General features: G+C 40.8%; 1 protein-coding gene across 5 annotated transcripts in view; it reads right to left on the minus strand.

Moving 5' to 3' along the window:
* Ptprt (protein tyrosine phosphatase receptor type T) overlaps positions 1 to 25,029 on the minus strand; it is a 1,232,244-nt gene that overhangs the window by 201,616 nt on the left and 1,005,599 nt on the right. For all 5 annotated transcript variants that reach the window (XM_045155759.1, XM_045155757.1, XM_045155760.1 and 2 more), the window contains exon 13: positions 13,116 to 13,152. In XM_045155759.1, coding sequence (XP_045011694.1) covers positions 13,116 to 13,152 — 37 coding nt within the window. The remainder of the gene's footprint in view (positions 1 to 13,115; positions 13,153 to 25,029) is intronic.

Genomic DNA, 25,029 nt, shown 5'->3' on the forward strand with positions numbered 1-25,029 from the left:
TGGCTTCTCCTAACCTCCTTCAGTTATACTGTGTGCTGGCCATTCTTCCTTTTCCAGTTCCATCCTGCCGCATGGTCTCTTGCCTCTAATGATTTGTGTATTTACTTTCTTGACTTGAATACCCATTTTTTTTTTTTTACCCACCTTAGTCACCTTAGTCTTGTTTTCCATGGCAATTTTCATTTTCATGGCTTGGCATGGTACCCACACACTCGGTGAAAGCATGTACTTAAGTGTATTTACATTTCTTTATTTATTTATTTATTTATTTATTTGAGAGCGACAGACACAGAGAGAAAGACAGATAGAGGGAGAGGGAGAGAATGGGCGCGCCAGGGCTTCCAGCCTCTGCAAACGAACTCCAGACGCGTGCGCCCCCTTGTGCATCTGGCTAACGTGGGACCTGGGGAACCGAGCCTCGAACCAGGGTCCTTAGGCTTCACAGGCAAGCGCTTAACCGCTAAGCCATCTCTCCAGCCCTATTTACATTTCTACCTGCTCGAGTGGCACAGTGTTGATATGTATTGTTGACTAACTAGCTACTACTTGTTGAGTGCTAATTGTAAGCCAGACATTGCACAGAGTTCTTTGAAGGCATTGGTTTGTAAATTCTATGTTCACCCAGTGAAATAAATGGCATTATTGGTATTGGCTTGTAGACGGTAGAACTGAGACACAGGAAAGGTTAGTAACTTTTCCTGTTTAGAATAAAAGGTGGTGTAAGACCAAATATGAAGACCTTAATCTCTAGGGAATGAGGGATCCTATATTATGTTGCACTCAATTAATATTCAATAAAATCTAACTCAATATATGAAACTCTGATTCACTATGTTTTACTTAATAGCCATGTCACCTGGGAATTACTTTTATTATATATTATAATAAAATTGCTTTTAGTTTTTTTATTTTTAAATTTTTTACTTAGTTTTTCTTTCCTTATGATACATGCAGAAAAGAGGAATATATAAGGGGGGATAAAACTGGGGAAGAAGAATCAACAGAAGCAAATTGTGTTCAAAAATGCCACAATGGGGCTGGAGAGATGGCTTAGTGGTTAAGGCACTTGCCTGCAAAGCCTAAGGACCCAGGTTCAATTTTCCAATACCCTCGTAAGCAATTTGCACAAGGCAACCCATACATCTATAGTTTGTTTTCAGTGGCTGGGGTCCCTGGCATGCCCATTCTCTCCCTCTCTCTCTCTCTCTCTCTCTCTCTCTCTCTCTCTCTCTCTCTCTCTCTCTCTCTCCCCCACTTTCTGTCTGTGTCTTCTAAATAAAAAAAGAAAATGGCATAATGATCCATTTATTTCTACCTCATATTCTCTACCTACAAAGCACAGATAATGAGAAGTGTCTTGTGAAATGATTTCAAGGAGAACTGTGACAGTCTTAGTTTGGCTGGCAAGCTTAGAGGAGGTGCCTCCCCATCTTTCCCTTAATGGAAACACCTCTTTGCAACAATGTTCATCCAGCAGAAGTACAGACACAGGGATGAAGAGCAGATGAGGACGGGGCTTCTTCTACTGGGTAGAGAAGCAGAAGAGATGTGATGGATCATGGAGTTCAGCAAGGCACAAAGGGTAGCAGAAACAGGACCCATTATACATAGCACCGGAAATGACAAATGTCTACCGATGTTATTTCTCTTCTGGGACGTGGAAGAGACCCAGTGCCTCTTTCAGTTAGCTGTGTCATGTGATTAGTTCTTATCAAGGCCATGGAGTAGAACAAACGTGAGTCATTTTTCAAGGGAAGCATTTAAGCTAGTTGTTACCTCCAGGGTTTCTCTTCTCCTACTGTGGCCACCCATATTCTAGATGACATAGCAACAAATAAACATTTGTAGAACCAAGATGCTGAAATTTTGTATTCCTTTGTTATTTTGGCAAAGCCTGTTGTGGTAGTTTGAACATGGTAGTTTGAATGTACAGCCCCATAGATTCAGGCATTTTATTTAAACTGAACTTGTAGGGCTGGAGAGATGGCTTAGTGGCTAAGCGCTTGCCTGTGAAGCCTAAGAACCCTGGTTTGAGGCTCAATTCCCCAGGAGCCATGTTAGCCAGATGCACAGGGGAGCGCATGCATCTAGAGTTCATTTGGAGTGCATTTGTACTGACTGGAGGCCCTGGAACACCAATTCTCCCTCTCTATCTGCCTCTCTCTCTGTCCATCACTCTCAAATAAATTAATAAAAATGAAAAAAAAAGAAACCTAAAAAAGAAACTGAGCTTGTAACTTGAGCTCGTAGAAGGCTGATCCAGGGGGAGTGGCACTAAAAGTGGATCTCAGTCCAGCCCTGCTAGGTGTGTTAAGAGCAGTTTAGAGCTCTGGCTGCTTGGTAGTTGTTGACTATTTGATGGTGTCTCACTGCTCGGACATATGGAGCAAGCCAGTTTCTTCTGCCATTGATGGTGTTCCTCTGGAATCTGTAAGCCTGAAATAAACCTCTTTCCTTCCATAAGTGGTTTCTGGTTGGCTGTTTGTCCCTGCAAAGAGCAGATGACTGCAACAACTATCTATTCTGACTAACTCAGCTGAAGAAGAGATAGAGGCCTCCTGATGTCTGTCAGCTGCTCTCCTCACTGAATGGTTTTTTCCTGAAGGATTCATGACTATTTTTTTTTTTTTTTTGAGGTTGAGAAAGAAGCAGAGAGAGAAAGAGAAAGAGGAAGAGAGAGAATGGGCGTGCCAGGGCCTCCAGCCACTACACAGTAACTGCATGTGTGATGTGTGCGCCCCCTTGTACATCTGGCTTATGTGGGTCCTGGAGAATCAAACCAGGATCCTTTGACTTTGAAAGCAAACTCCTGCCAAGCCATCCAGCCCAGATTCATGACTATTGTCATTTTGTGGGACCAGCTCATTGTATTTATATTCACACAGTAGCCATGATTGAAACCATGAGAAGAACAAGAAGGACAGATTGTGTAGTGCTTCTAACTTTTTTCTTTTGCTTTTTTCCCCCTTCTAAAGCAATGAATGTCAAGCATAGAGAGATAGTGCTGGGCTACAGATGGCCATGGAGCAGACAAGCTTGAAGACAAACTAATTTCTTGGTTTATTAGCTTCAATATGTTGTGGAAGTAAAGAGAGCTGAGGGATCCTTGAGCCATCCCATTTTCAGCCTTGGATTTCAGATCTTAACTTGGATACCCCTGAAGAGATATAAAAGACCTATATACACTAAAAAAAAAAAAAAAAAAAAAAAAAAATCAATCATTACTGGCAAATAAGCATGAGAATGGGCTATTAAGTAGAAAACAAGTAATCCTGCCAGTGGTCCACAGAATATCACAGTCTATGGTATTAACAAAATACAAATGCTGGTGTGGAGTCAGTATGGGTTATAGTTGCTGAGGACCTTGATACAGTTTTGACTCCTTGAATAAAGGTAATGATGGTGACCTCCACTTATTTTATGTGTAAAATATACAAGGATTTACCATGTCATTGCAGTTTCATGTTGGCACACACACCACAAGTAAGTGGGAAATGGTTTTCAAACTTCCTTTTCCCCTCAGTTAAACACTACTTTGAGATATTATTAATGGGGTTTAAATCCTTTTTATTTATTATAATAATAATAATAATTATTATTATTTTTTAAATTTTTTTATTTATTTATTTGAGAGCAACAGACACAGAGAGAAAGACAGGTAGAGGGAGAGAGAGAGAATGGGCACGCCAGGCTTCCAGCCTCTGCAAACGAACTCCAGACGCGTGCGCCCCCTTGTGCATCTGGCTAACGTGGGACCTGGGGAACCGAGCCTCGAACCGGGGTCCTTAGGCTTCACAGGCAAGCGCTTAACCGCTAAGCCATCTCTCCAGCCCTATTTTGTTTTTCAAGTTAGGGTCTTTTCTCTTGTCCAGGATCACCTGGAATTCACTATGTAATCTCAGGGTGGCCTAAAACTCATGGCAATCCTCCTACCTCTGCTCTGAAGTTCTGGAATTAAAGGCATGGGACACCACACCTGGCTTCTTTTTTTTTTCTTTATTTCATTATTATTATGATGATGATGATGATTATTTTGTAGAAGCTTTGTATAGACACATCAAGTGTTGGTGACATCATTTCCGTCCTACCTGCCCCCACTCCACTGAGCTCCCTCTTAGTAGGATTGCTGGTATTCACCATGGCTTTGTGGGAATTCTTTTCTTTTCTTTTTTCCTAAGCCTTGTATACACAAAACACCTACTTTTCCCCATGTTTGAGACTACTAGATTTAAATTGCCTCTGTTTCCCCCTTGTGAGATACAACTCCTTTGGAAGTGCAAATTCAAGCTAATGTCAGTTGATGTGTTTCAGGTTCAGAGCATATAATTCTCCTTTCCAGTTGAGAGGACTTGATTAAAACTCCTTCGTTTATGTGTTGGAAGGATAAGGGCCAGTGTTGGATTTTATTTTCCTTGACTGTTATACCAGCATTGATCTTTTGGAGTGGAGAATGAAGATGTATATGGAAGAGGGCAGTTTGAGCTGATAGTGTGTGTAGGGGATAGGGAAAAGACAAAAGAAGATCAAACAGATGTATTATTGTATCAGAAAAAAACCCAAACAATTAAAGAAAGTGTTTGGCTATTTCAAGGTCATCTTTGAGTTATTTAATGGTATCCTTATGGTGTATTTATCTTTTCTGGCACATGTACATATGTATGATATGTGGACATGTGTGCGTTCATGTGTGCGAATGTGGGAGTGCCTGTGCACATATTGAGGTCAGAGGACAACTTTTGGGTGCTGGCCCTTGCCTTCCACCTCATCTGAGGGAGAGTCTCACCAATACATTCACCAGGGTAGCTCATCCATGAGCTTCTGAGCCATTCTCCTTTCTCTGCCTCCTGTCTTGCTGTAGGTGTCTGTGGATTTCAGAAGTCTACTACAGCTTCTGGCTTTTATGGGGGGCCTATAGATCCACACTAGAGCACTCATGCTTGCATGGCAAGCACTTTAATACTGAACCATCTTCCGCAGTCCTGATCATCATCTTTAATCTTGTCACAAAATCTTTGAGGGGAAAAGTTACATTATTCTACTGAGATTTTAGGAGTTAGAAGCCAGTAGGTAAGAACAATGGGAGCTGAGGGTCAAATTGATGTCGTTATACCTATAGAATTGTCACAAATGAAGCTCTTTTGGCCAGGGAAGAATAGCAGTACCTCACCCTAACTCTCCAAACACATGCTCTAAGTTTCCCCTCCAAAGTTTGACAGAGTTTTAAAGATTGAATAACAACAAAGAGTTTTCTACTAGAAAATCTTACTACAGATTTTCTTCCCCCATGCAGAGGATCTCCATATGGTGCTCCAGTCACCATAACCAGACTAGGCATCCTGTGGCCCTGTGTTTCTCTTCATAATGCTGGGCAGGTGAAGAGAAAAGGACACTGTAATTGTGAAATGCTAATGGACATGCAAAATTCTATATGTGGTTAACAATGTATCTCTATTATTGCCATGTGGGATTTCGCCCAAACAGAATGCTCCAAAATCGGTAAGTGTTGAAGGCAGTATCCATCTAGTCCTTTAAGTTTCTGGAACTTTGATTTTAACCTGAGCTCATGTGGCACATGTCAGATCCACAGAATTGCATGAGGAGCGTCTGTTATCAGGGCTTTGGTCTTCTTCAGAGGACCAAGATCTGTGCTGAGTAGGTCTGAATCTCTAGCAAACATGCAGGAAGCCAAAGGCAAGAAGGAAACGGGGTAGAGAAAGAAAAAGAGAGGGAGAGCGGGAAGGATGGATGAGTGGATTGATGGAGAAATAGAGAGTGGAAGGAAAGAAGAGAGGAAACGTACTATCATCTATCACGTGCTTGAATAGTAGAAACAATTAAAGGTCCCAGATTTGACAGGACTTAAGTAGACTCACAGTCATCAAGTTACTTGACTCAGGTCAAACATTTAAGTGTTCAAGGTATGACTTGAATCCAAGTACCTCTAACTCCTCATTATTTCCTCTGAAATTTTTGTTTTGTTTTGTTTGAGGACAGGTTTCACTCTAGCCCAGGCTGACCTGGAATTCACTATGTAGTCTCAGGGTGGCCTTGAACTCATGGTGACCCTCCTACTTCTGCCTCCCAAGTGCTGGAATTAAAGGCATATGCCACCATGCTTGGCCTTTCCTTTGAACTTTTCAAGGAAGTTTTACATATAGAGATAGAACCATTCGAATAGAATTAGATCAGTGGGATTGGGAATTTCTTATGCAAAGACCACTCCTGCATCTCAATTCACTTGTCCTACCATTCACAGCCCATGATTCCATGGATAAGGAAGCCCTAGACACATCATTCCCCCACCCCACTGGGCTCCAGTCTTAGCATCTGAAAGATGACTGCACTTCCCTGAAGAGTGGCTACTTATTGTGTCCACCCATTCCTGCAGGAATGAGGACTGATTATGGAAAGAGGAGAGATATATGCTAGATAAAATGGCTCGCCCCAGGCTTAGCCTGTATATATATAAAGACGACATGTTTACAAAAGGCAATACCACCCATGCCTCTTGTCTTGACCTATTGTCATTGGTCAGAGGTTTTCGACCATTGCTACTAGGCAGAGCAAAGCTCCTTACCTCATTCTTCATTTCTCTGCAGCTCTGTTTTCAGCACCCACTCTAAGGGGGCTGTTTTAATGGGATCGTTAGAGAGTCTTTAGTAGATTAAAACTGAGGCTCTCTTCTGCAAAGCAACTCTGCAAATGGCTTTATGAGCTTCTAGATTTATTTTGTCTCTTTGATGCCACTCAGTTTGCAAATCAAATCAAAGCTTATTTTTCTAGCTGCCATTCCTGTGTACCCGGTGGGAGTCTGCAGAGCCAGCTGTGTTCACTTGAAGGCTGGTGCCAGCGATCGGAGAACTGCTGTTTGCTGGAGGCCAAAGTGTCTCCAACCAGTGGCTGTAAGGCAGGCAAGCATGTACCTTCTTGGCCTTATTTGAACAGGGGTGGAGAGAGTAGGTCAGAGGAAGCAAAATTTTATTTCTAGAAGGCGAAAAGTAGATAAGATTATGTGACCTTAAAGACTAATTGACAGACATAGGAAGGAATCAAACTGAACTAATATCAAGGTTCTTTTCAAATGAAGTATAGAGAAGTTGAAGAAAATTACTCCAGCTGAAAGGCTCAAAAGTGAAAGGAGCTCCCTGAGGAAGTAGTGAGATTCCTATCCCAACAGGGACCAAGTAGTCGGGCTGGTTTTTTGATAGCAGGTATTGTAGATCACAAAGAAGACCCTCTATCTCACTTTTACTTCTATCTTCTGAGAGAACAGTCTTGACATAAAGTCTATACTTGAAAAATGGGCTTGGAAGAATAATGACCTGTTACTCTTACACCCTTCCATTGAATCCATTCATCTATTGAAGCATCTATCCATTCTCTTATCCATGAATACAAAAACATATCCATCTAGCCATACATCTTTCCACACCCATGCACCCATTTGTCCAAGACATTCTATTGAGCACCAATTTATGCTAAGTACTTTTACTTTTGTCACTTGAAATCTAGAAAGCAGGTTGACATTAAATGTGCAGGCAAACAAAGAAACATGTGTTTGCAAGTTAAAGTGCATGCCCGCAAGGAAAGCACGATGTGTGGTGAGAGTGAAAATGTTGGGTATATATGTTGGTTTGGAGGTTAGGATGGTCTTTCATAGGAAGTGAGATTCAAGCTGCAGCCAAAATGATGCTTATTTCTTAAGCAGACATTTGTGGTGGCCAGAGCATTTTGGGACATACAAAGAGCCTGAGGTTGGAAGGAACTTGATGTAGTTCCAGAATTAAAAAAAAAAAAATGAAGCTGGGGAGGCTGGAGAGATGGCTTAGTGGTTAAGGCACCTGCTTGCAAAGCCAAAGGACCCAGGTTTGAATACCCAGGACCCACATAAGCCAGATGCACAAGGGGGCACATGCATCTGGAATTTGTTTGCAGTGGCTAGAGGCCCTGGTGCACCCATTCTCTCTTTCTCTCTCTACTACCTGCCTATTTCTATCTCTCTCTCTCTGTCATAAATAAATAAATAAATAAGAAAGCTGGGGACCTGGCTCGTCAGGTCAGAGTGCTTGTGTGCAAGCATGAGGAGCTGAGTTCAATATCCAGCACCCAGGCAAAAATCCAGGCATGTTGGCACATGCTTGTAACCCCAGCACTGAGGGGGTTAATGGAGACAGGAGGATCCCTACAACTACCTGGTTAACCACTCTAACCCCAAAAGAGGAGCTCCAGGTTCAGACAGATACTCTGCCTCAGAGAAATAGGATGGAAGCAGTAGGGAAGGAGGCCACCTGATGTCTTTCTTTGGTCTCTACTATCACCTCTCTCTCCACAATGCTATCTATATACCCAAAAGTTAAAAAATAAGAATTGAAAGCAGACTATGTGCTGAAGTATGTAGTCAAGAGGAGAGAAGCCCAGAAGAGGCTGGAGGGTCAAAAAGGGGCAATAGAATAATAATTGAGAAAAGATGGGTGAAGAACAGGTGTGATAGTTTGATTCAGGTGTCCCCCATAAACTTAGTTGATGGAGATTTGGAAATCAATGCCTGTTGGAGGCAGTGTATTGTTGGGGGCAGGCTTATGGGTATTTTAGCCAGTTTCCCCTTGCCAATGTTTGGCACACTCTCCTGTTACTATTGTCTGCCTTACATTGGCCAGGGGGTTATGTCCATCCTCTGCTCATGCCATCATTTCCCCTGCCATCATGGAGTGCACCCTTGAGTCTGTAAGCCAAAATAAACCTCGCTGTTTTCCCCCACAAGCTGCTCTTGGTATGGGTGATCTCACCCAGCAATGCAAACCTGACTGCAACAGCAGGATTGCAAGAAAAAGCATTCACGTGAATACAGCAGGTACAGGGGGACATAGGATAATCCATGGCTAAAGGAACCAGGATGACATAACATGAGTTTCTCAAAGAGGAATTAAGCAGCAGGTCAGGGACAATTTTTCCCCTTGGCTTGCTATGTCCTAGTCAGAAGGCATAAAATGAGATACATGGGCAACTCCTCCAGCAGCCAGAGCTATGTCCTTCCAGCTAGTGCAATGATTCTTCCATGATAAAGATTACTTAATCTCCTCTTTGACCTGTAGCACCCTTGAGTTCTGATACCCAGTCTCAAGTTTTTGCCCTAATTTCCCAAGAACTACTTTTAAGTGTGTTTGGCTTACATTTCCAGCATGCAATCCCTGTTTAATGATTCTTCAAACCCTTCCTTTCTTATTTCTCATGATCCTTGGTTCAACTACATTACAAGAAGAATCCCTAATCTGTTTTGCTCCATGGTTTTCTTTTTAAATTTTTTTTTCAAAAATATTTTATTTACTTATTTCCAAGAGGAAGGAGAGAGAGAGAGACAGAGGGAGACAGAGTGTGTATCTGCAAATGAACTCCAGATACATGCACCACTTTATGCATATGGTTTTACATGAGTACTGGCGAATTAGGCTAGCACCTTAACTGTCTTAGCCATTGAGAAACCCCTCTAAATCCTGCTCCCTGGTTTTCTACTGCCTTCCTTTTAAAGGCTGAAGAACAACTTAGTTTCTAAAGTAAATCTCAGTGCCTGCTTACCTATTGTTTCTGTTTTCTCTGCATAGCTTTGAGCAGGTCTGTTCCCAGGGCTAGACTGTGTTAAGCAAATGGCTTCGAAATGCCCTGTTAGCTCTTGGCCCTGAGGCAAGTCCAGTGACATTGTGGTATTCCTCTCCTCAAGGATGTAATGTATCCTATATATACTTTGAGTCCTGCGGTATATAAAAGCAGTAGAAAGAGACTGTTGTCTCTACACCCAATTCCTCTTTTCTAGTTAGTACAGACTGTGGCTGTGAGTAAGGGCCTCCTTCTGAGGATTCCCCCACCAGGCACACACCCAGTTACATCCAAGGGTTAGATATGTCACCTCCTCTGAGACCTCCTGAGAATTCAGGGTCATGGGGAAGTGTCAAAGTCTAGTCAGCCTGGGGAAGTAAGACAAAATCCTGGTCTTCTCACTTCATGGCAGGGCAACCTCAGAGACACGCATTCTTCATTCCAGATATCTAGCCTACGTTTGAGTTCCCTGCAGAAGATTCCTGCTTAAGCCTCTTCCCCTCTGTTCTCCACTTACCTCTCTCACTGATTTCTTTTGGGAGTCTTTTCTGACTACATCACATACCCCCAAATTGTTGCCTCAAGCTTTGCTTCTAGGGATCCTTTCCTTAAGACAAGTTCACATGCATCCTTATCTGTTCATTGATAAAATCCACTCCCCACCCCCGGCCATGACTGAACCCCCATTCTGATCCTTTAACAATTCAGAGTTAATAGTCATAACCACACCCTAGCTGAGGAAGTCAGTCAAGAGGGATGTCACAGTGAAGCACTGAGTATGGCCCCTTAACGGTGGAAAAGATGCTTCAAGCCTTGGCTCTTTTGGTCTGGCTGCGTGTATGTGTGTTCACGTGTGTGTGGGCACACGTGTGCGGGTGCACATGCGCATGTGGAGATCAGAGATTGACATTGGGTGTCTGCCTCAATCATTCTTTGCCCCATTTACTGAAGCAAGACTGTTCATCTGAACCCAGAGCACACAGAGTTGACGAGTCTATCTACGCAGCAGTGGTGCTTGCTTTGAAGTGACTCTGGATGCTCTAATGGCGATTAGTAGGGAGGAAATCCTGACCAAGCGCAACTCTCTTCCCTTTTGTCTGCATGCTGAATTCCCCAAGCATCCTTCCTTATGATTATTATTTTTTGAGACAAGCCAAACAGATTGGTCGTTTTTATGTGAGAGAGTGAGAAAGAGAGAGAGAATTTGTGTGCCAGGGCTGAAGTCAATGCACTCAAACTCCAGATGTGCATGCCCCCCTTGTGCACATGTGCGGCCTTGTAGACTTGTGTCACTTTGTGCATCTGGCTTATGTGGGACCTAGAGAGTTGAACATGAGTCCTCAGGCTTTGCAGACAAGCACCTTAACCACTAAGCCATCTCTCCAGCTCCCAAGCACCCTTCTTCTCTGGAGCTGTGTTGGGAAGGATGGTTTTCTATCTAATCCTAGGTTGGTATTTTGTATGATCTAGGTTGCAGCCTTACTGCAATGTGCTAATGGATCCCCCCCCCCCCTTTTTTTTTTTTGGCTGAAGTGCTGAGTCTCCCTGAGCAGCAGAACCTGGATGAGGGTGCTTGGAATTATCCAATGTCCTGGCTCCTCAGCCTTGCCTATCCTTGACCAGCTGGGCACTCTCACTCATGTAGTTTCACCCCTTCACACACACCCACACTTGACTTCTGCCCACACTGTACTAAAGGAAGACTATAACTGATGGGGACACGCTATGCTAAGGAGAGAGGGAGAGCTTTTCTGACCAATGCCACTGCCATTGTCTAGCTGATCGGCGAGGTGCCATGAAGAAGTGAGAAGACCAGGATTTTTGGATGAGGTCTATGTGTTCTGAGGAGTGTGGTCCTGAAACTGACAGAAGAGTATACTTTTAAATATCCTCCCCTTGCCTCCACATGCCCTTATTGTCTATCATGTTGTATGTTCCTGGTAGTCAGGTCATAAAATAGGACCCAGCATGATTAAAGCACCACCCGTTAGGAGGACCTGCGTCCCAGAGTGTGTCCTTAGAATCCAGGGAGGGCACAGCAATCATGTTGACCTCTTCTTTGTCTAGAGTCAAAAACTACTGGAGATCTATGGAGCATCCCTACAGAAATGGAGTTTTCTTCCCCTTCCACTGCCTATTTAAGTGGGTTGCTACAGACACCCAGCTTCACAATTTCTGTCAAGAGCTCAGACTACCCAATTGATGCTGTTCTTCCTCCAGCAGTATTTGTTTTCCACACTGGCAAAGTCTGCCAAGACCTGTGATTTCTGTCACTTTTGCCTACAGCCATCAATTCTCCTTGTTTCATGAAGAGCATTTTATCTCTTTCCACCAAGTGGCCCGAGTTCCCAAGAGGGAACAAGCTACTGGCAAGAGAATTCTGTGACTTTACGTGCCTTCTTATCACAGAGAGGTCCACTGCTCCTGTCTTCTCTCCTGCCCTATCTTCCCTTGGGTGTCCATATATGGAACTGATCTCCTTGAAGTTAGAAAAGTCCACATGATGGGACATGCTTTGCTCCTCTTCTCCTCTCTTCTCTGTCTCTTTCCTGCCACACATTTGCATGTGTATGTTTTTCTTCTGTATGCATGTGAATGTATATATGAATTTGAATACATATATAAACTTGGGTCATTGGCTTTTTGTATAGCTTATATCTATGATTATATTTATACTTATATTTTTTCAAATCTATGCAATTGCATATTATAATTTTCATAGCCCTCAAAGCCATCCATGAAGTTATACCTGTTGTGAATACATGCAAGGATCATCACTGAGTTTTGATTGGGGTTTGTAGGGGAGAAGTTCCTGTTGAAAATATCAATTCTATCACCAAAAAGATAAACTTGATTTCTAAGCATTCAACCTTGTAATAGGTTAAATGATAACAAACCATTCATTGATTTTGTTTTTTAAAAAGAATAATAAGCAGAAACATGTACCAATTGAAACAGCCAGGCAACTCAATTATAATTAGGAAAACAAAAGTGATGAGCCTGAGCAATGTTGCCTTCATTCTTTCAGGGAGGGGAAGTATTGAAAATGCCAAGTACATCACAGTGTGGTGTGTGTTTCCTTATTTTAAAAGAGCCAACACTCATCACCTCATATTTGAAAGCCATGTATTAATTGAAAAGTACAAATCCCATGCTATAGGTCTAACAGATACAGTTAAGAAAACCACCCACATAAGTATAGACTCTCTCTCTATCTCTATCTACTATTTTAGAATAATATTTGAGCGAATTTATATTCATCACCCCACTGACCAATGTACTAGTCAATCCATCCATCCATCCATCCATCCAGTAAATATGTTTTGAGCTCTTATTGTGCTTTAAGCATTATGGTATTGCATACTTAAAATACTTGGTCTAGATGCAAATGACTCCAATGTAAATAATTATTTCTTCTTATTTTTAGGCCTTTCTTCCTAAACTTTCTCTGTGTGGATGAGAGTAGAAATATTTTGACTTATAGCTCTAGACAGGGTAGGACATACAAAGACAAGTCAACATACCTTTTGTAGCCAGACGAACACAGTTGATTTTGGTCTCCTGGGAATGACAAAAAAATAAGATGAGGTGCCAATTAATTAGCTGTTGATTATATATGATGGTTATCTAAAGAAAAACTATACATATCTGTTCATAAACATATGTATGCATATCTTTCCATATTAAAATTTAAAATTTGTCCTTTTCATTCTTCTCACTATTGGGATCACCTTTTAAGTTCAGCTGTATATATTTCTTCAAAGACTTAGAACATATGTTGTTCTGTTTGCTTCATGGTACCTATTACCATCAACCTCATTCTCAGATAGAAAGTATTTGTTCAGATTTCAGCATACCCAGAAAAGTTTAGCAACACCCAGTGGATATGTTGCAGCACTCAGAGTGCCTTGTACTAAGGTGTGTGAGCGCCAGATAGGGGACTTCCTCAGGAAACTCCGTGACTATCCATCTACTTACACAGACTGAAGGGACCCTTGGCAACAGTCCTATCTTGTGTGTAACAATCGAACTGCAAAGTTCATGTTCAAAATATCACATTGGCCCTGAGATCTCTAGTGCATCTCGGTCTTCAGGACTTCTGTGGGTCTATGAAATCTGTTCTGGGTGAACGAGTTAGTTGTTGGCTATTTCCCACATGAACATGATCTATACACTTATGACATTGTTGGGCGTGCTGTGGAGATACAGAGAAATGTGCTATGTAAGACAGTGATCTTAGTAAACCTTAACTGGGTCTCATTTTCCAGGAGGTCCTGGTACCAGCTAGAAATCCCAGCTGATTAAATTACAGTCTGAAGGCAATAGAGTCATGAAAGTCAATCAAAGAATTCAAGGGTGTGAGATACCAAACTGAAAATCTCTCAAGCATCCATGGCTCATTGCAGCATTGCTCACAAAGCGTCACACTGCATCTTGAAGGCATTTGTGCTCATCAGGTTACGGAAGGTTATGTCGTAGTCATAGAGCATGTGAACGTCTGTAGATAGAAACAGCAAAGGGTTGTTTTCCCCTCAAACTCCATGTCCAATGTAGGTGTGCGGCTGGGTCGTAGGGATGGGTGTGGAGGAATGCAATAATCACTTCATCATGTGTGCCCCAGAGGAACCTATGCTGAAAAGTCAAGCTCTGGAAATCAAGTATTTTGCATCAGAGTGACACTCTCACTTCTGCTTGTGTTTCACTGGGTAGAACCAGTCACATGACCATGCTCGCTTCTACTGAGTTTCTTTGCACTCCAGGGAAGACATGGCAACATTGCCAGGAGTCTATCTCATCTACACTCTCCTCTGAATACTAGATCTTGTCTCTTCTATTAACTTAAACATGACTCCTCATAATTGTTTCCAGTGATCTTCATTCCAGGTCATAATTACACAGAGCATTTGCTATAGTTTGCATAGGAAAGATTTGGGGACACCGAAAGATGGTTTTCAAGTTCACTAGCATCCTTTTTCTGAAAATATTCATAAAATTTCAAGTCTTTGTAACCATTCCTGACACTCATATCTGTCCCTTTTTATGTGTGGTGAGAACAGGAAGCACCAATCCACCTGAGGTCTTGTCCATGTATGATCTCCTAGGCTATTGCTATTTTTCATACTTAGACTGAGCTCCTAGGAGCTTAGTCAACCTACTGGCCCAAGTAAAATTAAGTTTACCACACCTGGGTTCCATCTTAATCTCCTGCAGATCTATTTATTTATTTATTTTATTTATTTATTTTTTTGGTTTTTCAAGGTAGGGTCTCACTCTAGTCCAGGCTAACCTGGAATTCACTATGTAGTCTCAGGGGGGCCTCGAACTCCTGGTGATCCCCCTACCTCTGCCTCCCGAGTGCTGGGATTAAAGGCGTGCACCACCACACCTGGCTCTTGCAGATTTTTAGATTTTTCTTAAATTTCGTCAAAATGTTAGTATAAGTGGCAACTTGGGAAATACCGATTGTCAAGATGGATGACATGTGCAAAATTCTTTCATCCAGACTGACATTCACCTGTACCTCAGAATCACAATAAGCAGGTTACCAACCTCTTGGCCCTGCAAGTGTTTAGACAGCCTCAATTACTCAATGGATTATACTTATGCTCTTGCACAACAGTGACTTGACATGATGGTTAAATTCATTCTGGGTACTGGTTCTATGCCTGCTGCTTTTCCCTAGCCTAGCAGCCTAAAATCGTCTTAGAGAAAGTCGGCTGGGCTGACATGACTTAATATGTGGAAAAGTGCTGATTTTCATTCTTTTTCATAATGAAACTTTCCCTTTTTCAAGCAATTTCAACTTTAATATTCTGCTATATAGACTAGAAAATCCAGAAGTGCTAAAGAAATCATGATTCAAATACATGAAGTCTTCACTTTAGATGTTTATATGAGGTATGAACCATGTTGTGTTTCAAAGGAAAGGGTTTTTATAAAAGAATATGTCCAGAAAATAGAAAAAAGTCACACAAAAATCTAATACCTTGTATGAGATAATTTTTCCATATTGGAGTAAGGAGGAAGATTCTTCATATCCTATTGATTTTCATTTCTGTGCTTTAGTTAAAGGAAGTGTGACTCTCAGAGAACTGAGGAAAATCTACTAATAGTGGGTGCCTCTGACCATCCCTGAAACTGAAGACTGGGGCAGGTGTAAAGACTATAGGCAGCCTGTAACTCATAACTTTATTTTCATACAAAGAAAGGAGTTTTTCTTTTTTAATGTGGTGTTGGGAAACTTGCCAGTTTTATGCACAATTGCTGGTTCTAACAGTGGGCAAAGGTGAGGTGAGGCTAAGACTCCTGGGAGTAATATGTAAATACAGACAGCCTCAGCATCCAAGGTAGGTGGTTTCTAGCACGCCCGTGGATACTCAGCTCCACAGATACTCAAGCTCCCTAAGTCAGTCCTCCAAATCCATGAATTCTGCATCTGTGAGTGCAGGGGGGGGGTGTCGAGGGGTAACTGTGTGTATCTTAACCTTCAAGATGTCCAATCTAATATCTCCACATCTATGACTGTATTCTAAAGGAATAATCTTAAGTGCAGAAAGAGATTTCTACCCAATCATACTGGCTCCAAAGTTGTTTATTAAAGTAAAAATCAGGAGCAATGCAATTGTCTACCTAGATGGGCACAGTAAAGAAAGTGGTGATCAGTCTACAACTGATCTACACTGTGGAATTCCACAGTCCACACAGTGGAATGTTCCACAGCTATCAAAACAAACATGGTTGTGAGGGCCACATAATGATAGGGAATGGCATGGTGGGAGTAAGGAAACATTAAATGGATAAAGCAGATTGCCATTATGATTACAACTAATATGTAAGACTAAGTGTTTTAAAAGTCCTGAAGGAAATACATTAAATTTTAGTTGTTGTGCTCTTAATTTGAAATGACATACCAAAGTTATAAGCATGTTAATCTCAAATACAATTTGATACTTCTTTTCTTAACCAGCTGTGCATGTATTTATGACCAGCACCTAAGTCTAAACACAGAATGACAACATCTCTGATGTCCCTTCCTGGGTCATCTTTCTGATCACTTTCTCCCAGCAAAGGACAACACCAATCTGCCTTCTCTTGGAACATTCTCCTTAAAAAAGTAGTTACACTGATTGGAATCCTGGGTAATGACAGTGGTAAATTATTCTCCTGTCTCTCTTGCTTTCCTATGTCATTGGTGAGAACTTATAATTCTCCTTACAATTGCCTCTTCCACAATCGAATGAAACTCAGTAAAAACAAGACAATTATTCCCACTACCCCCTCCTCCCTGCACATTGCAGAGTCTGTTTTCTGCTATGGAGACTGCCTCGCTGGTTATGCATAAGTTTTCCTTATTCTCACAAACATGGCTCTGACATGGTCACTTTCCTGTCAGTTCCTGACAGCTTTAATTCCTTAAGCAATTTGTCTTTGTTGGTTCAAATGAGGTATAGAATTACAAAGCGCAGAGTCACTCTCTTGACCTCCTAGGTGACTGAACTATCAGATAGTGAATCAAATAGGTGCTGGTCATTCTGTCACAAGGAAGGTGTAGCCAGTGCACCCATGTCTAGAGTCCCAGTCGTATCATAAATCATTTCTTTGTGCTCAGATTGAAGAACTTTTGGGGGAAGAGGAAAAAAACAAAAGAGAACTGTCTATTAAATCTGTACTCTACCCTACTTCTAGGTCAGTGATATACGTTGGGACATGTAATACAATTCCATTTCCTAATCATTTTCACATCACTCATATCTTATTTCCTGCTTCAGGAAATCTTCACACAATATATGGCAGCTTGGGGTAGAACATACATCTATGCTTTTGTGTTTATGACGATATTTGCTTCTACTCCAGGGTCTGCCAGTGCTGAGCAATACTGAACAAGTCACTATTCCTTCATGTGGCTTAGTAGCCCCACAATCAAATGACAGAAAAGGTGAGGGGAAGGGTATTTTTTTTTTTTTTTGAGGCAAATCCAGGACATCCTAAGGTTGTCTTCCAGTGCTGACTCTGGTCTTGGCCACTGGACGTATTCCTGCCTCTTCAGTCTTTTGTCTCCTTGATGCTTGACTTGATTCTATAGCATTTTTCTCATGCAAACCTGTATTTTAGAGCACATTTCTTATCTTATTTCTAAGAATGCATTATACCTGGGCCTGCTTAGAAACTCCATTGTAGAGTAAACCAAATCTAACTTATCCAGCATTGTATCCATTCAGCCTTTAACAATTTAATGCAATTGTGGGATACCTCTTCAATTGAAGACCTCACAGTGTAAAGTGTCTAAGGCACCAAGTGTGCCCATAGCTTCTGCTGCTCATGTACAAGGAGTGAGGTTAAGCGATCCTGCCACCCTGATCAAGATGCCCTAGTTAGTTGGGTAATAGTTGCAAATCTTAATCTATCATACCATTGGGTTCCTGATTTTCTACACTGGAGATTTAGCTCTGACCTCATAGCTGTTAAGTAGTTTTCCCCCTTATATCTTGTGCCTTTGTCTTCTCTAATATTTAGCTTCCCCTACAGTATCATGGTGTGGCCTCCAACATGGAGTCTTCCCAAGTTTTCCCAGCTAAGACTTGAGGACATAATTGTTTTTTCATTACAATTTTCTCTGCCCATCAAGAGACAGTTATCAAACAATAACTATATGCTTGGCATTGTTCCAGGTGCTGGCATTGCAATGATAAACACAATAGGCATGGTCTGTATCTTCATAGGTTATGGATGCTCAGAGTAAAGGCAAACATTAGATGACTGTTCTCATAAATAAATATCCAGTTACAAGCAGCAGTTCACACTATAAGAGAAAAGTATTAGGTACTATATTTGTGTAAGAAAAATAAGGAGGACTGTGGGTAGGATAAGAGATATTCTGCTGCCTGGAGAAGGACCATTTAATCTGACACTTTGGAGAGAAGTAGGGGTCAGATATATGAAGGTTCAGGGAAGGTTGTCTCAGACTCAGAAAACATATGTGCAAAGTCCTTGAAGTGGGAAAATGAAAGGTTCACAGAAGACATAAATAAGTCTGGTATGGCAATGAGTCATAAAGAATTACTTGAGTCACGTTGTGTGAGGAAGCTAGAAATAAAGGCCAGGTATGGTTTTCTCTACTGTAGCATTTTGCTCTGTACTTTAAGAGCAAGATAAAACCATGAGGTGTATTAAAGCAAGGTGAAGGAAAAAATTTCAGATTTTTTAACTGTAGAGGCTATTATATAGGGACTAGAATCACCACAAAAGAAACTCACTGGTGAGAAGAGTGTGGTGATGAAGTCTAACCAAGAGATGGTGGTGGGTTGGATCATGAAGGAGTCTGCAGTGGTTTTGCCTTAACTCCCCTTGCCCTTAGTATGCACATCTAGAATCTGTTTGACTCCAGAGCTCTCCAGTCATCTCATCCTGCTCTCTGGTGATGGGTCATCTGGGTTTGTGGTTCAGCCCAGCTTTGACTCCCCTGGACTGTTTTCCATTGCACTGATCTCTAAACTTTGTCTTCTGTGGATTCTGATCCCTAACCATAAGGAAATTATTTTTTTAATGATAAATCCTCTTTTTGTTTTAACATTCCCACTTCACATATTTTATGCCTTTCCATTTGTATAACAAGTCTAGGAGGTGAATACCAGCGTGCCCATCTTTTTCTCATAAGACAAGATTACACGACATTTCTGAAGATTGCACAGATGGTGAGCCAGGCTAAAATGCAAAGTAACCTTTAAGCAAGTAGCCTTCTTTTCTGGTGTCTGTAGATAAATATCCCTTTGCCATTCACCTGCTCCCTTGGGTCTTGTACAGGCACAGATAGACAGCATCAACAGCCTGGGCTGTTTGTAATATAAAGACATTCTGTTTGGACTTGACACTGGGGCCCAAACAGCCAGAAAGTGAGAGACAGAAAGGGACGCATATAGGCTCTAGAAACACTGAGCACCCTTAGAATATGACTCTCTCCAAACAGCTCAAAATTCCACAAGGCGACATCAGAGATGTTACAGGAATTAGGTGAGCATGAGAGATTCCAAACTAATATTCAAAAATCTGTAGCACTTTCAACCAGTAACTCGCTCTCTGAGAAATCACCAAGGCAATCTCATTTGGTATAGTTTAAAAAATGGGATATGAAATACCCAAAATAGATATGAAATAATACATATGAAATAGAAAAAATAGATATGAAACTAAGAAATAAATTATCAAAAGAATGGGCAAATGATCTATAGGAACACTTAAAAGCACATATACAAATGGATAACACACACATGAAAAAATCTAGAAATAAATTCAGCCAAGAAATTGAAAGGCATCTATAATGAGAATTATAAAAGGCAGAGAAAAGAAATTGAAGAAACACATATGCACAAATGAAAAGACTTCCCACTTCATGAATTACTATACTTTATCATGGGAACATAAATTAGTACAGCCACTGTGAAGTATGGAAGTTGCTCAAATAAAAAAGCCAAAACCAGTTCTTCCATATGGTCTAGCTAGTCACTTATGGCTATAAATTCAAATAAAATGAAATCAGCATGCATACCAAAGGAATATTTGCATGACCTTATATGTTGTGGCTTTAGTCACAATATCTGGTCTGGGGATAAAGCTCAGTGGAGCAGCACTGCCTAACACGTCAGAGATGCTGTGTTTGATCTCCAACGCACACAGAAAACCAGCCATAGTAACTAAGACACAGAATCATCCCAGATATGCATCAACGGATGAATAAAGTGTTCCTTAACTACACATAGAAATATTATTCAGCAAGATGGGTGAAACTGGCTATTATTATGTTATGTGAAGAAAAATAAATTAGATATCTCATTGTCCTAGCACAACAAAGCGACTGTAGTCAGGTAACTGATTATGCATTTTATGAATATCTAGAAGGGAGGCAACTAAAAGATTCAGAAATAGAGAAACAATAAAGAGTGAAAGGATAATTAACCTTATCTGATCAGTGAGTATTTTGTATGTGCTCTGAAATATCACCCCGTGCCTCATTAATATGTAATACATGTTGGAATAGGGGTAAAGGTAGGGATATAATAGAATAATATGAGGGGAATGGGACCAACACATGTTTTGTCCACTCAGAAAAGTTTCTAATGAATAAATTTTTTTGTAAAATTCATAATGGAATGACAGTAAATATATTTAATTGCAAATCTAAGACTAAAATAAAACATGGAGATTGTAGAAATGGAATAACTAAATGTATTTTCTGACAATGTTGAAATAATATGACTGCAAACAAGATAGAAGAATTAGGGAAAGGCAGATAGAATAAATCATTCATTGTTGTAAGACAAATAAAACTTAATGGATATCAGTGTAACTGGCAAGCCAGATAACAGAAGAATAAACAAGAAAAGAGAGAAGACTCATGGCATCTAAAAATATAAGGTTAAAGGACATGTGAGGACAAAAGTTCCATAAACACAAAATGAAACTTTAAAATGAAAGATTAACGAAAGCAGAGTAGCAAGTGTTAAGCAATTGTGAGCATAAATAATGACATAAAATATGTGATATAGTGAGATCAAATACAGCAGGCATATCAACAAATGTGGATGAATATACCTCACATAATTAAGTGAAAAAGACTTACCAAGCAAAACTGTACTATCCTCTATATCTAAAGTTCACACTTAAAACAATGTTATTCACAAAGGCAAAAAAGTAAAGGAATGAGAGAGGCTTTGAGTGACAAACGAAGTGAATCAGGAAGCAATAGTGGCAACTTGATATGAATCAAGAATTAATGTAGAAAAACATTTAACATAGCAGAGGACACTATTTTATTGTTAATACTCCCAATTAAGAAGATTAGAAACAGGTAAGAATATTTGTGTGCCATCAATTTACATACATACATCAATTTACGTACAAAGTCAAGAGTAGCCATATATACAAGCAAATAACTGAGGATGCAACATTAACAAAGTCCCATTAAAATCACAACAGAGCTGGAGAGATGGCTCAGTAGTCAAGGCACTTACCTGCAAAGCTTAAGGATCCAGGTTTGATGCCCAGTACCCCCGTAAAGCCAAATGCACAAAGTAGCACATTCATCTGGAGGTCGTTTGCTGTACCTAGAGGCTCTGACACACCCATTCTCTCTCTCCCTTACTCTCTAAAAATAGCAAAACTGGCAACAATGATTTGATATTTGGTTATCAACTTGGAAGGAATATAAAGACTACATGGAGAAATTTTATATCACACCTAAAAGACACACCATGGACTTGAACAAATAGAAAACCAGCACCTATTCTCAAGTAAGATAATGTATTGCTTTAGAAAGATTGTGCTGTGTAAATTAAAGCAATTGGAGTGAAATTAGAAATAGAATTTTATATGGAGCTGGACAAGTTCACCCTCTAGCTTACATGATGAAATGAACATGTAGGAAGAGCTGGAGAAATCACTGAAAAAGAAAATCCAGAGGTGGAGAGGTCTCCCTAGCATATGCTATAGCCTAGAGTCTGTAAGTACAACAGTGTGGTCCTGAGGGAGTGGATAAGCAGGCTGGAGGACTTGAATCCAGAGCCTGGAAAAAGACCCAGGAATATATGAACACATACAATATGAGGAACATGACAACTCAAATTATTGGGGCAAAGATGCTTTTTTACTTTTGGTAATTTTTAATTTTACAGAATAAGGTGCTTTGCTGTGATATTTTTATACATACATCTGACTTCTTGGGTCATATTTTCTCCCCATTACTCTTATCTTTGCCAACCTCCTCCCTTTGAACAATTTTGATAGGGCAACTAGATAAATATTTGGGAAAGTATGATGTTAGATCAATATTTTATACCATATGCATAAATAAGCACCAAATATCATAGATCTAAACATTTCTAAAATCAACACAATTGTGAGTGAATTCCTTTATAATTTGGTTGTAAGAACAGCCCATTATCTACTGCTCAATATTTGGCTACTACAAAAATGGTGTATTGGAATGAATTTCATTTGATGTGGAAAAAATTCTTTTTTTTTTTTTAAATTTATTTATTTGAGAGCAACAGACACAGAGAGAAAGTCAGACAAAGGGAGAGAGAGAGAAAGGGCGCGCCAGGGCTTCCAGCCTCTGCAAATGAACTCCAGACGCGTGCGCCCCCTTGTGCATCTGGCTAACGTGGGACCTGGGGAACCGAGCCTTGAACCGGGGTCCTTAGGTTTCACAGGCAAGCGCTTAACCACTAAGCCATCTCTCCAGCCCTCTTTTTTTTTTTTTCAAGGTAGGGTCTCACTCTGGTCCAGGCTGACGCAAAAATTCTTTAGTAAAATCAAAAGATGAGTAGCAAACTGGAAAAACTTGCAACTTATATCACTGATAGAGAGTTGATATCCTTAATATATAAATACCTTGAAAATTAAATGAAAAGATGTGTAAAAATGGCTCAAAATTTGGCTAAAGACATAAAAAGTAATTAAAAATTATACCAAAGTGTCTCAAATGCAGAATGCAACAGTTTAGCTTGTGGTGAAAAAAAGGTAAGTTGTGTGTTTCTAGGTCCTTGGGCTGGCCACAGTCCCCCGAGTTGTCCCAGGCAACCAGGGTGCTGAACGCGTGACAAGAAAAAGAATCACTCCCAGGAATCAGTTTCGGTGAACAGCTCTCAGCTTATTGTCAGGGAAATGGATTTATAAGCAGTTGAAGGCAGGAAGAGAACCCTAAGAGGACTGGTTGGTTATTATGGGCAAAGCCTAAGTCTTATCTGAATGTCCAGGTATCCCGTGCTTGGAGAGGGAGTAGCCTTACTTCCTGCTGATCTCGGGGTCTGAGATTTTGTCTGGGGTCCAGGTTTGCTGCAACCCCCAAGAATGGGGGGAGGATCCTGGCTCACTGCAACCTCTGAGAATAGGGGGAGGAGCTCCCCTGCCTACCCCCCGAGATATGACCTGCGGAGGTTCAGGCTGCTGCAACCCCACCATAGCCTGAGGTCTTTGTGTCAGACAGCTTAGGTTTGCTTTCACCCAGGGCCCTGCCTATGTCTGACAGTCAGTTAAAGTGATACTGACACACAATTTCTTAAACTGAAATTTGACAAACATTAAAACTATGCCTTGTGAATTTCTGGTAAGGCTGCAAGAACTGTCTGACACCTTGCTGTAGAAAACAGAAATTAGTTCAACCCTTAAGGAAGGGTCCACAGCTCTAACTGATGCTCCCCATATAAGCTGCACTTATGTCATTTCTGTTCACTGTCCCCTATACCTGGAATGTCTCTGAATCCTTACTCATCATTTCAGTTCTGTTCTATGTTACCTACTCCAAGCCACCTTTCTTGATGGTTCCACATTCTCCAATCATCATCCGCTTGTCATTATTTAATTTCAAGGGGAGAGAGACAGAGAAAGAGAAAGAGAGAGAGAGGTGTCAGAGCCTCTAGTCACTGTAAATGAACTCTAGATGCATGTAACACTTTGTGCATCTGGCTTTACATGGATACTGGGGAATCAAACCCAGTTCATTAGGCTTTGCAGGCAAGCACCTTGATTGCTGATCAATTTCTCCAGCCCTAGAATTGGTGCTTTCAGTAGGAACTTCCCTCCTACACACACAAGCCAAAATTGGGTGCCGATCCTTGCATTTATTCATTTACAATGCCATAGATTGCTTTGAAGTCCATGAAATTTATAAAATGATAGATTTGACAAATATAAGTATAAATATAATCATAGATATAAACTATACACAAAGACAATGACTCAAGTTTGTATATGTATTCGAATCCATATGCTCATTCAGCCTCTGCCTTGCCATTATTCACGATGCTCACACATCAGCACATGAAGTTTTTTATCTTTGCATTGGCTGGATGTTGCATCCCATACGTCCCACCCCAGACTGTAAAGACAGGGAAAGCAGTTCCTGTCGCTGATACAGTGTTTTAAGACACTGTGTGATAATGTGCCATGAGAGCACGCGTAACTATGCCATACATAATGAATGAAACCAGACACTCCGACCGTAGTTTCGTTTCTTACTGCTTGCGTGATGTGGGGAAAATTCCTTGGATGACCTATTTAAGCCTTCTGATTTCACTGTGATCTCATTTGGATGGTAGCAATAATACCCTTTGCACATCTCAATAGCATGAACCAAATTTTGTGTGCCAAAAGCCTGAAAGATGTAAAGAAGAATACCATATGGCTTTTTGATTATAACAAATCAATACTGAGATTAATGCCAAGAGTTTTTTTTTTTTAAACTTCACATATTTCTATCAGAATATAGTCCAAGGGTCCTAGCATAGTATGCAAGGCCCCATTATCTGTCCTCTGACACTGACCTTCATTTCAAGTTCCATAGCCAACTTTACTAAATCTTCATGAACGTAATAGGGAGTCTTTAGTCTTTGGACTTTTTGCCTATATGTCCTTTTGTGCAAAACACACCATCTAGGGCTGGAAAGA

Source organism: Jaculus jaculus, chromosome 8, assembly GCF_020740685.1.
Source record: "Jaculus jaculus isolate mJacJac1 chromosome 8, mJacJac1.mat.Y.cur, whole genome shotgun sequence".
Taxonomy (NCBI): domain Eukaryota; kingdom Metazoa; phylum Chordata; class Mammalia; order Rodentia; family Dipodidae; genus Jaculus; species Jaculus jaculus.